The 12,212-nt window shown below is 41.0% G+C and overlaps 3 protein-coding genes across 4 annotated transcripts; 2 read left to right on the top strand and 1 right to left on the bottom strand.

The window, feature by feature from the left end:
- Positions 1-315: 315 nt before the first annotated feature.
- gpn3 (GPN-loop GTPase 3) lies at positions 316-3,855 on the top strand. Of its 2 annotated transcripts, none has more exons than XM_086135476.1 (8): positions 316-471; positions 602-710; positions 1,180-1,347; positions 1,562-1,686; positions 1,764-1,879; positions 2,727-2,823; positions 3,058-3,186; positions 3,573-3,855. In XM_086135476.1, the coding sequence occupies exons 1-8, from the start codon at positions 424-426 to the stop codon at positions 3,636-3,638; spliced, it is 858 nt and encodes a 285-aa protein (XP_085991602.1). In that variant the 5' UTR covers positions 316-423; the 3' UTR covers positions 3,639-3,855. The 2 variants fall into 2 exon arrangements, with proteins under 2 accessions (XP_085991602.1, XP_085991603.1); XM_086135477.1 differs by having other exon boundaries at positions 321-466.
- Positions 3,856-3,876: 21 nt separating this feature from the next.
- On the top strand, positions 3,877-6,234 carry arpc3 (actin related protein 2/3 complex, subunit 3). The gene is made up of 7 exons (XM_086135478.1): positions 3,877-4,008; positions 4,322-4,421; positions 4,791-4,867; positions 5,095-5,163; positions 5,449-5,575; positions 5,729-5,823; positions 6,009-6,234. The coding sequence occupies exons 1-7, from the start codon at positions 4,003-4,005 to the stop codon at positions 6,069-6,071; spliced, it is 537 nt and encodes a 178-aa protein (XP_085991604.1). The 5' UTR covers positions 3,877-4,002; the 3' UTR covers positions 6,072-6,234.
- A 417-nt stretch (positions 6,235-6,651) lies between these two features.
- LOC147192036 (ubiquitin-conjugating enzyme E2 G1-like) lies at positions 6,652-8,677 on the bottom strand. Its single transcript, XM_086135730.1, has 6 exons — positions 8,478-8,677; positions 8,050-8,152; positions 7,853-7,950; positions 7,345-7,523; positions 7,172-7,268; positions 6,652-7,095 (listed from the first exon to the last, which is right to left on the bottom strand). Exons 1-5 carry the CDS (start codon positions 8,518-8,520, stop codon positions 7,182-7,184), a joined length of 510 nt encoding a protein of 169 aa, XP_085991856.1. The 5' UTR covers positions 8,521-8,677; the 3' UTR covers positions 6,652-7,095; positions 7,172-7,181.
- Between the last annotated feature and the right edge of the window lie 3,535 nt (positions 8,678-12,212).

The raw sequence follows: 12,212 nt of genomic DNA, 5'->3' as shown, positions 1-12,212 counted from the left end.
CAAGAAAAGTACCCCCACCCCCCTACATGTTTCAATGCATTTTTACGTCTTGCTTTTATGGCGTTTGTGTGCGTAGCAACAGATCATCAACTGGATAATTATTTAAAATGAGAAATTATAAGGTGATGTGTATCACTTTGGCTTTGAATGGTGAAAAGTAAATCATTTTACAGATCCGCTGTAGTTCTGCTTTCGCGTTTCCCTAGTATCAAATATTTCATTCTTAGAACATCTCTGGACATTTCGGTTTAAAAATTCACAGTTTTAACACGAGGTGGCAGTAGGTTACCTCAATAACAACATGACTTTCGTCAAACTGTTGCGAAGAAGTACCACGCCTCCAGTCGTGACAGATAATGCTGTTATATCCAGCAGGGTGCTAGTCTTACAACAACATATTTATTGATTTGTGGCCAAAACAGAATGCCTCGTTATGCTCAGATAGTGATGGGCCCTGCGGGTAGCGGTAAGGTAAATTATCCGACGATTCTTGTCTTAAATGAGGCACATTTTCGAGATAGCATCTTAGCTTATCTTCCTAGCTCTTTAGCTAACGACAGTCCAAGATACACGTGATTTACTTGTTTGTTTTACTTTACAGAGCACCTACTGCGCCACCATGATCCAACACTTTGAATCTTTGAATCGTTCGGTTCAAGTGGTCAATCTGGACCCTGCAGCAGAGCATTTTGACTATCCCGTTATGGCAGGTGAGAGAGTGAGATCGCTAAATGCAGAGAAAATAGCACACCGTAATACAAAGTAAACATTCTTCAAAGTTTGCTTCTTCAACAAATGGGCAGGTGAAAAAAATGGCATACGGTAAGACCCCAAATTACAACGTGTTCCTCATGAATATCCAGACTAAAATGTACCATTTATTGTGATCGTTTTGGCATATTACGGTACATAGATCGATGATAAATAAGACAGAATAGATATATTTTGCTCCAGCAAAACAGGAATCCACGAGGTAAAATTGTACTTAATGCCTAACACAATTTTAGTGAAAATAATCTTTGGCCAATTAACATTGGTCCTGGCCTTAAAATTGGGAGACCCTGGTATGCTGTTATGTAATCAGAATCACATTTGTAATATGTATGTTCACATTTTCAAATCACATCCTTATTAATTGCGATTTGTGACATAATAAATTCATGGTATATCTGTCATCAGACATCCGTGAACTCATCCAGGTAGAAGACGTGATGGAAGATCAATCCCTCAGGTTTGGCCCCAATGGCGGTCTGGTCTTCTGCATGGAATATTTTGCCAACAACTTTGACTGGCTGGAGGAAGCTTTGGGTCACGTAGAGGATGACTACATCTTGTTTGACTGCCCCGGTAAACATAGAATGCATTTTTTTCACTATTTAAAACTATTCCCCATCGTCTTTATTTCAAGGTTTGATTTAAAGATCTATGTTGTTTAAAAAAAAAACGCCCAGGATTGATTGAAGGTTTCAGGCAAGTGATTCTGGGTCGTTTCAAATGTAAAATAATCCATTTAAATGTATTATATGTGCCCTTTTAAGATGTACACCGTTGCATTTTCCAGGTCAGATTGAGCTGTATACTCACCTTCCAGTCATGAGGCAACTGGTGGAACAGCTACAACAGTGGGAATTTCGGGTGTGTGGAGTCTTCCTGGTGGATTCCCAGTTCATGGTGGAGTCTTTCAAGGTTGCATTTTATTTTTCATATTTAACACACCATTTTATCTGTTCCCAGTTTGACATGACCAATTCCTCTGACTGCAGTTCATCTCAGGAGTCATGGTGGCCCTGAGCGCCATGGTGTCATTGGAGATTCCCCAAATAAACATCATGACGAAAATGGATCTGCTCAGCCCCAAAGCCAAGAAAGAAATTGAACAGTAAGTTGCAGTTTTTGCTTGCATCAGACCATATTTTGGAATTTAATGACAGAGATTGCTAGGTTTTCATTATGGAGGAGGCCTTTATTTGTTTCTGGGTTGCTGCGGCATACATATAGCAATGGAATGTTGTCGGTGGGGCGGTGCCTTGTATGTATAATGGCAGGAGTGTGAAGGTTAGTTAACTCCTGATCCTCACTTCTCCTCCCCTCCTGTATTGAAAGCAAATGTCTCACACATATTTCATATGTCACACTAGATGCCGGCACTGTTGTGTCATTTTTTTTAATTGGCTATAGTGGCAATATTCGTCTTCAAGTAGGTTGGGCATACACAGTCGAGCTCATAAAGATTGGGGCGTTGACATAATTGTCAGCTTTTTGGCTCTGAACAAAAGAAATTGATTTGACTTGAAACAAATGATGATGATATGCTTTAACTGTAGTCTAACTTTTAGTTTTAATTAGAGGTTATTTACATCCAAATCAGGTGAACGGTCTAGGATGGTCCGGGTCTTGACCAAATCAAAGTCTCACCCATAGTCAATTGCCGTTAAATAAAGTGTGTGTATAAAAAAGTGTGTGTATACTGTATAAAAAAAAAAAGATGGGAATTGTGTCGATGTCACAATATTTCTAGACCTCAATGTATTTGTTTGATTTTGTCGCATGAGGACAACACACTCGGTAATTATTTGGGTCACGCTGTCAAATACAGTGGGAGCCACTTATTGAGATGCGCTGTATTTCATTGTTGTTTATTAAACACCACAAAGTAGAAGGAGGCAGTATCTATTGACGTTTTGAAAGTTGTTGCTCCTTCAATGCAAGCCTTCTGTTTTCACAAGGTACCTTGATCCTGATATGTACTCCATGATGGAGGATAACTCTGACACCATCAGAAGTAAAAAGTTCAAGAAGCTGACCAAAGCTATTTGTGAACTGGTAAGGCGATTTAAAACAGACTTTAATTTACATCCCTTTATTCAGGTCTTTATTTCAAATTGGCAGTGAAGAAAGTGCACAAACACTGAGTTGCTGGTTTGATTTGTAACATGATAGACAATGGGCAAAAAAAGTTGATCATTGTTTTCCAAAGTAAAAGCAGGTTTGTCAATGTCTTATTTTGAAAAAAAAGTTGTTTTGTGATTCTTTGAAAGTTTTCTGTTTTTTTTACAGATTGATGACTACAGTTTGGTGAGATTCATGCCCTTTGACCGTAGTGATGAGGAAGGTATCAACATAGTACTACAACATATTGACTTCACGATACAGTATGGAGAGGATTTGGAAGTCAAGGAGCCAAAGGTAACTAGCATAACTCCTTGCGTCCTTGATTTACGACGGAATTCAGTTCCTACTGTGGCGGCGTTACCCAAATCTATCCGCACGCATGCCAGAACATGCAGTAGTCTTGACATTAACGTATGTTAGCTAACGCATGACTAAATACACCGTTGGAAGAAATAATTTTATCAAAAGCACTTCTAGGCAATAAATGTAAAAAAAAAAAAAAAAAGAAATACGATGGTAATTGAGCACTTTACGATGCATTATTAGAGCTCTGCCCACTACCATAATATCCCGCGGATAATACTCCCCTGCGATTTGGGATCTTGAAACCAGGACAACCTTTGTATGTATAATTTTGATTAAATAGACATTCACATTTCCAATCCTCTCCTCTTTTACAGGAGACTAACGAAGACTCTGGCGACACCAATTATGATGAGTTTTTTCAAGGCCAAGTGGAAAGCTGAGAAATGTCATTTCAGGACTTGATGTGTTCACTTGACTTTTCCATTTGAACTCACTAAAAGGCAAACGAAGAACCAGGATGTGAGACGCAGTGACTAAGGGACTTGATTGTGTCGCTGACTTTTAATGTATACTATTTGCGATGATTATTAATGTGACTTTGGGGTAAAATACGTTGTACATAACATGTAATTAATAATAAATACATATACAAACTGATTCTATGGCGCCCCCTTGCGACCATTTTGCAAAGTGCCGTGCGGCCGCTTCCTGTTTCAACAGCAGGGTGGGACAGGCGGAAGCAGCATCTTGGGGTGCTAATATTATTAGTCGCCGAGTGGTTGAATTGATTATTTGTCCTTCAACATGCCGGTAAGTACATTCCACTCGCCCATAGTTGATTAGTAACCGAAACGGTACCGAACAACTCAAAAGAGACGCGGTGTTGAGCGGGGCAAGCTTTGAAGTTAGCATCGTGGGCTAGCAGTCGCTCGCTCTCAAATTAAATGGATTGTAACCTGCTTCGGTAAGAGTTTACCGATGTCGAACGTTGTTTGGAATGTGAGCGCTAACGTTCGGTTCGGCGTCGTAGAAGTAAAACTTGGCGACTTTTTCAATTAAGAGATGCGAGAAGACGCTGCGAGTTTGGAATATGTCAGCAGCTGTGTTGAACTTCTCTTGTCAGGCGTATCATTCAACGATGCACGAGCAGAACACCAGGACGGTGGGGAACATGGCTTTACTGCCCCTTAAAACACAGTTTAAGGGACCAGCGAGAGGAGACGGTGAGTGGACAGCACTCACCCAGCCGAATTCATTCACTGCCAGCCGTTTTAGAGTATTTGACGTTTGCAGGATACCATGGTAAGCGGTTACATAAACGAACACCGAACGAGCAAATGAAAGAAGACTCCCATTTTACCCGGAAGAATATAGTTTGATTTAATATTTTTGTATTCTCTTACAAGGGCAGTTGGGAATATATATATATATAAAATGCAGCCGTACTGTGCTGACTTCATCACGAAAATTGGCCCTTGGTATCCACTGGTGCTTGTTGCGCCTCCGTAAAATTGTTTCCAAATTTGGAGAACTGTGCTCTTGATACTTGATTTATAAATAATTGTTTAGCAGCATCCTTTTGTCCATTCCAGGTATAGATTCTGACATCATCGATGAGGCTATCTACTACTTCAAGGCAAATGTGTTTTTCAAGAATTATGAGATCAAGGTGAGACATTGCCCAAACAATATGCGGTTTCCCCACATTTTCAAGCTATCCGACAGAATGTTCAATGACAAAACAGCGTTGACGGCATGCATATTGCTTTCAAGGAGCTGTGCACTTCATTCCTTTGCATGCCCTCACTTGCTTCCGCTAGTTGCCCGGAGTGGGAGTTTGAATTAAATATATATTTCATTTAATGCATAACGTGTTGTTTTGTTTCTTTCTTTCAGAATGAGGCAGACAGGACATTGATCTACATCACACTCTATATTTCCGAGTGTCTAAAGAAGCTGCAAAAGGTAAATATATTTGAAGCTGACATTCATTTGCGGTAAAAGTGAAAATATGGCATCAACATTTTGAGTAATACAAATTCCCCCACACGTTGTTTAAATGCCTTTAATGTTTGCTAGTCAGCTTTTCAAATGTGCAACATTTTTGGGGCTTTTTTTTTTCATTTTTTTTTTTAATTGGTCTGTGTGGCATGTCTGACACATTTCGGTAATGGCAGCAAAATGCCACAGACCCATTTTTCGAGTGCTCTTAATGACTGACTGTGTTTGTTTGCGCGTTACCCTTTGCAGTGTAGCTCCAGAGGCCAAGGGGAGAAGGAGATGTACACCCTCGGCATCACTAACTTTCCCATTCCCGGAGAGCCCGGCTTTCCACTCAACGCCATGTACGCCAAGCCCGCTAACAAGCAGGAGGAAGGTAAGACGCCGCTCAAGAGCATTCACGAAACCAACAATAACGCGCCAGCAGTAGTTTGAGTCTGGTCTGCCATTTGGTGATATTGTTAATACGCCTGAAAGAAGATCCGGATAAGAACATTGCCATTTCATGATGTTCTCCAACCGTGTCCAGACACGATGAGGCTGTACCTCCAGCAGATCAGACAGGAGACCGGCTTGAGGCTGTGCGATCGTGTGTTCGACCCCCAGACAGACAAACCCAGCAAGGTGAGTTAACTTTGTACATGGACAAAAGGGTTGATTGGACCAGCAATACAATGTTGAGCAGCCCAAATATATTTTAGCACTCGATGGTTCATGCATTGCATGGCGGCCACTGTCGATTTAATTTTTTTTCCCCCAGAAAGTTGCCCTCACAAATTTTCGAACATCCTGCTGTTTGTTTCTTTCAGTGGTGGATGTGTTTTGTCAAGAAGCAGTTCATGAACAAGAGCCTGTCTGCTCCAGGACAGTAAATGGAGGGGAGCAATGTTTTCATCCGTGCCTCTCAGATGGGACGCTTTGTTTCTTCAGGTTGGATTTGTGCTTTTTGGGGTGCAATTTGGAGTTGATAAACCTCATTTAGAAATAATATTAAATTGAGCTGGTGCTTAATTCAATAAAGCAATTATGGTTGTAGGACAATGTTCTGTTTTCTTACTGCATGCGCTCTTCAAAATTTTACTCTGAAATTGTTCAAGGAACAGGGAGCATATTTACCGTGACTTTCTTTTTCATTTTTAATGACTAATTTAGGGCACAAACTAGTGAACAGATTCCCATAAAAGTTGGGCATTTTCGATAACATTACAAGAATCAACACCAGGTATCGCTTTAGTGAGGGGTATATTTTTCGTTTCTGAATTGCTTTACATACCTTGATTTGTTTACTGACATTTGCTCTCCTACACGATGAGAACAGGGATTAACCGGGATTACTCTAATGCTTGCATACTATTAATGTGTAGCCCTGTAAAATTATTTTTTTCCACTCAGCCTTTTATATTTAAAAAGGATGCACAAGTAAAAGCACTCAAATGAGTTGGAAGCAAAATGTAATTGAACAATGGCGCCAAACTTTATTTCACACTGAAGTACGATCCTCTCAAACATATCACACAACTGCGAGAACACTTGCCAGAGCAAATTTTGTAAATGAAACCACATAACATTCCGATATGCCCTTTTGTTTTCCACAACACAAGCCCTCAGTTTGTTTTCATAAAAGGCACTGTAGGCTTTATGGCTCAGTGTGGCAGCTGTAACCCCCCACCCCCCTGGCAAAAACTTCTTCACTGCTTCTTGTTTTAAAATAAATAGTTAATATAAAGAAAAACTAAGATTGGAATATGCTGCATGTATCAAGGAGGTTCTGGTTAAAAAAAAAAAAAAAAGATGGCTTGTGCAGGTAAATTGTTGCGTCTTTTGAAATCCGGAAACATGTCTTGTCAATGAAGTGGACTCTGGTCCGCCTCAGCAAGTTTTTTTAAAATCCCCAAACTGAAAAATAGCACAACCAAATCAGGCTTCCATATTTTATGTGCCACTCGGTCACGTTACAAGTTGTTGCACTTACATGCGAGACGTCAGTCAAAAGCCATCTCTTGACTTTTCCGCACACAACGTGCAACCTTCTTCTTAAAAATTCCCTTGGGATCGTCACGCCACTCTTTCTGTAAGGCGCCACCGTACAAACGTGAGCATTTGGTCTTTCTAATGAAAGCTCTCAAGGCCCGGCCACAAACTTACCGCTGCGTCAACGTTGGCGGGAGAATCGCCGTTGGGGTCTGCCAACATGGAGATGACACTGATCATGATGGTCTCCACGGTATGGATTGGCAACCAACGCTCCTCTGGCTTCTCGTAGCCATACTTGTCTTCTCCAGGCTCGTGCAGGATGGAGATGCATACTTCGCCGTTTTTTGCAACTGGCCAACAGACAAAACGGATGGTGAAACCTAAAAAAATGTGACTAGAAAGCCAGTTTGCACACTGCGGCAAAAAATATCCCACACCAAAATTGGTGTGGGATATTTTGAGAACAACATTTATTGTTTATATAAATTTGCTACAGTATTTGTGCAGGTCAGTGAGAGAATACAGTGCGACTTTTGACTCGTGTACAGATCAGGTTTACACAGGAATGTTATTCCAAGGACCTTAACCTTCTCTTCTGCCGTAGATTGGTATCTTCTTACTCTTGGAAGCCCGTAAAGAATGTTAACTCAAGTAGTGCATAGAACAGAAGAATACAAACCGTTAGGATGCCAGATTTCTGTGAGGAACTTCATTTTGGGTGGTCTTAAAGGATAATCCCGTGGAAAGGTTAAAGTGGCCTTGAAGAACCCTCCTTCACTACAAAATGCAGACATACCAGAAATCATCCGTTGAAATTCAAGCACTCCAAAAGACAATGAACACATTTTTAATGATGACTGGATGAACGTCACTTACAAGAGTGTGTCCTGGGGTCCAATGACGACCACTTCCCACTGAAAGATGTCATTGTCATCCACAAGACCCGCCGAGAAGCCTTCCACTGGGTTCTTGTTCAGATCTAAAAGGTCACATTCGTTTGCTGAGACGTGGCACGGGTGTAATGCCAATCAACTGGCGAATAGCACGCAAATGATCCGTGTTTAACAGCTGGGGAGGGGATCCTTTCACGGGTCCTCGTGCCCACACAGAGGACTTTTACGTGCGTGCCAGTGATTGAGCAACAGCAGCGAGTTTCAACTTGTAAGTGGCCGCTCTGTGTTCGCGAACGCACTATTATACAAAACTGTGTCTCAACCAGCCCAAACCTTAAACGTTACCGTTCTAGTTAAATATATCGCAGAGCTATGCCTCCAGTTGGCCGTAGCACCGTTTTGCTAACTTACCTGCTAATTGTTTACGGAGCAACAACGCCGACTGTCCCGTCATTTCCCTGCTAACTAAAACTTTCCCACTCTGCTATTTGAAATAACTTTTTCTTAAACAGTGTCAGGCAACAGACCCCTGTAAACCAGACATTTGACAAGATCCACGTTTTGTCGTGTTCTGAATACGCCGACCACACGATCTAATGGGGGCGGGGAGAGCTCAGTGGAAGCCCAAAAATCCAATTTCATTTTCCCTCAGTTTGCGCTAGCAGGAACCTACGCCGTTAGTATTCTCATGAAACTTTGGAGAAATACTAATTGAAAGATAAGTTATGGTCAGAGTTACAATAATGAAACAAAACGTTAGAGAATTCTGCAAACAAAACACATAAAGAGCAATACAACAGTTATAGAAAAACCTCCAAGACATAATATCGGAAAAAGCAGTAGAATATATATTACAGTGCTACGCTTAATTCGTACGGCCAAAAGTAAAATATAACGACAAGTATCGATATAAACGTTTACATTTTTGTCCAAATAACATGCCCAGAAGAGGTACTTTCTACCCTAAAGTATAATTAAGATAAAAATCCATTTTTTCCCCTCTCGTTTATCTTTTGGTTTGTAGTGGTAGTTCAATCTTGAATGCAATGATGACTGTGTGGCATTTGAAAGTATTTTTAGTTTTCACTGATAATTATAATTATATTAATATGCTTCCGTGATATGGCAATAATGGCAGATAGCCCTCACTTTGTCAGCTGGGATAATGTCCAGCTCATGATCAATGCCAGCGACCTAAAGCAGGGGTCACGAACGTAGTGCTCGCGGGCACCAGATAGCCCCCAAGGACCACACAACTAGCCTGTGGGTCTGTTTCAAAAATATCTCACAGTGATAGGACATTGGGATTTTCTAGGAAAATTGATCATTTGAAAATGTAAACACTGCCAGAGATTTACAGAAATTAAGTGTTGTAAATTGATAGTTATTTGTTTTCCCAATTATTATGAGAAATCATGAATTATAGGTGTCCCTCACATCAGTTAATACGATCAATTATTTATAAAAACATCCAATTAAAGACATTTAGAGAAAAAGTGTTATTTCAACAGTGTCTATCAAACTGATAGCCCTTTGCATTAATGAGTACCAAGAAGTACTGTAGCTCTTGGCAAATTGACATCTCCCGAGTTTTACTGGTGTCACCTGTGACACCATGAAAATGTACACTTAATTGGCAAAGTATCGGTAAGCAAGCTCCGATTTTCGCACGCTCATTGTGTTCCGAGGGCAAAAACTTATCGCATTATTATTCCTTGGACAGATTCAGGGAATGAGAATTTTCCCTCGAAGAAAAGGTTAGGCGTCTTCAATAAAGGTTGCCTCAAAGGTCGCTGCATGTTGTTCACTTCTACCCACCGTTAATCATTATCGCTTTAATGTAAAACAATTTGCTGAGATTGAAAGCTTCTTGCGCTTAAAATTGGGAGTGTGTTGCTAGTTTGAATTCCATTAATTCGATATATACTTGTGGAATGTTTGATGGCAGGCAGGCAGGAAGTCTTTTTTTTAATTAGCTCTTTTCACTCACAATTTTTAGGAAGTGGATCAGCCTTTTACTGTCTTGCAATTGTATGAATCGTATGAACAATTTAGTCGCTGTCGATTATGATTCAACATATGCTTTCTTTTGACGCATACATTTCTGAGATTTTATTCTCATTGATTTAGCGGGTGTTCGATGTGGTTGTCCTTGACAATGCGTTTGTAGTTAAGATTCTGTGTGATGCTCATTCTGGATAGACTACTCTTATTGAAGTACCTTGTCAAGTGGAGACTCGTAAAAAAATGTAACCACAACTCAGCATAATCTCAGGGCTATCCGTTTGTATTTTATCAATTCAGTCATTCACTTTTTCAAATTTCCGGTGGAATATCTGTGGTGGAAAATAACTTTAAAGAAGCGTCCCTGTGATTTATTGCCTGGCACCAATTCCTCCTCCTCAAATCAATGGGAATTTGGACTTCGTCGGCCTTAGTTTAAAGGTGATGGAGGACGTGTTGGGAAAAAACCCCCTCCGACTTTGTGTTTATTTCACTTCCAGGAGGAACCTTGGCGTAGGAAGATTTTCCTATTATTAACATCAGCAAAGCAAGCGATGAGTACTGTGATAAACGTCACTGTCCAGTCAATGACACCTGCATTGTTGGTAGTTCTCAGTAGGTGGCAGCGTGTCACAGATTTCTGAGCAGAGAAGCTGCCGACTGTTCCAAGTTTCACCTCAACACCCATACATTCATTTTCTCAAGCTTGTGCGTCCAGTGTAATCTTTGAGGAGAGTCCCTGGAGTCTCACTGCTTTCTCCCTGTCAGAATGCAGACTGCAATGTTACGAGAGAAATAAAAGTGCAGACTCCCAATACAGAGTACATATTTGAAAGGCCACAATCAACCCCGGGTGAGCCTTGGTGCATCTGGTCGTCCCGCTTGATTGACCTTTCTAACGCCTTGATTAGGCTTGTTTTCCCATTGATATGCCCTCTTTTAAATAATGGAGCATTAAACCCCTGCAGGGGAAGACCACAACCCCCTGCCAAGCTGATTGCATCCTGCCTTGATGTAAATCCACCCCCCCCCCCCCCCTCCCTACATGGTCATGGATGGAGTTCCCCGATGTGGCTGGAAATTATTAGCCCAGTCAAAATGATGAAGAAAAAAAAAGACTGGTAATTCAATTGGATTCTGGTCACTATACAACCAACACACACTGTTATGTAAAAATCCTTGGCAGCCATTGGACTGAATTCTATCAAGACATCAATTCTAATCCGAATATTAGGATACTGTCAGAAAACAAACAATAAAGCAAGAGAACTATAAAGCGGGCAAGTATAATGTGACGTTTGCCTGAATGTCGATTTACTTGTGTGAAATGTCATTCAGGACATGCATTACAAAGTCAATAATGATCTGAAAATACTCAGGGTACCTCTCATAAAGGGGTGTAGAGGGCCGCATACAGAAAAATGGAACATATTTACCCACAATTCCCAATGGTTACCAAGCTCCTGCACTTTGCCCACATTCACCATTTTTTTGTCTTTTTGTCTTTTTTTTTTTCTTCACGAATTTTGTGGGACATATTAAATGTCCATCCATCCATCTTCTAATCCGCTTTTCCTCACGACGGCCGCGGGGCGTGCTGGGGCCTATCCCAGCCGTCATGGGCAATAGGCGGGGGACACCCTGAACTGATTGCTAGCCAATCGCTGGATGTCATAGATCATTTTCAGTCATTTTTGTTTGGCATGTCGCGGGCCGCTAAAAATGAATGGTGGGTTGCAAATGGCCCCGGGTCCCCAGTTTGGACACCCCTGCTCTAGTCCTCTTGATATATAACATTTCATTTAAAACAACGGTATGTCAAACTGCTGCAGCATAGCGACAACCGCTGTCGAAGAGGACTTACTCTATGTTAGATGTTTCTTTTGTTTTAAATATGGCTGGTCTCGAGAGCCAAACATTTTGTATTTTTTTTTTCGTAAGCAGGAAATCATGTGCGCAGTTGCACCATGTTCGAGAAAGCAGAGGTCAGGAAATACGCTAAATCCTTCTCGGATCATACCGCTCACGACTCGAGTGCACATCATGTCCTGGACTCCTCTCTGAGGTTTAACTTCCGATAGATGAAATGTCTCTGTAAAAGCTCACTTGAATGTGTGTTGTGGGGTTGTTTCAGTGCAGGCC

Source organism: Hippocampus guttulatus, chromosome 17 (genome assembly GCF_054856545.1).
Source record: "Hippocampus guttulatus isolate MCC_2025c chromosome 17, RoL_Hgut_1.0, whole genome shotgun sequence".
Taxonomy (NCBI): Eukaryota; Metazoa; Chordata; class Actinopteri; order Syngnathiformes; family Syngnathidae; genus Hippocampus; species Hippocampus guttulatus.
The sequence above is the reverse complement of the archived record's forward strand: the minus strand, read 5'-3'. Positions and strand labels throughout refer to the sequence as shown.

Bases quoted from the DNA above. Each gene is read 5' to 3' on its own strand.
- LOC147192036 (XM_086135730.1), bottom strand. From the start codon at position 8,520: ATGACGGGACAGTCGGCGTTGTTGCTCCGTAAACAATTAGCAG. The intron at 7,951-8,049 runs GTAAGTGACGTT...TGCATTTTGTAG, and splicing joins GGACCCCAGGACACACTCTT to TGAAGGAGGGTTCTTCAAGG. The intron at 7,269-7,344 runs GTAAGTTTGTGG...GGCGCCTTACAG, and splicing joins CCGCCAACGTTGACGCAGCG to AAAGAGTGGCGTGACGATCC.
- arpc3 (XM_086135478.1), top strand. The intron at 4,422-4,790 runs GTGAGTGGACAG...TGTCCATTCCAG, and splicing joins GGGACCAGCGAGAGGAGACG to GTATAGATTCTGACATCATC. The intron at 5,164-5,448 runs GTAAATATATTT...TACCCTTTGCAG, and splicing joins GTCTAAAGAAGCTGCAAAAG to TGTAGCTCCAGAGGCCAAGG.
- gpn3 (XM_086135476.1), top strand. From the start codon at position 424: ATGCCTCGTTATGCTCAGATAGTGATGGGCCCTGCGGGTAGCGGTAAG. The intron at 711-1,179 runs GTGAGAGAGTGA...ATCTGTCATCAG, and splicing joins TGACTATCCCGTTATGGCAG to ACATCCGTGAACTCATCCAG. The intron at 1,348-1,561 runs GTAAACATAGAA...TGCATTTTCCAG, and splicing joins CATCTTGTTTGACTGCCCCG to GTCAGATTGAGCTGTATACT.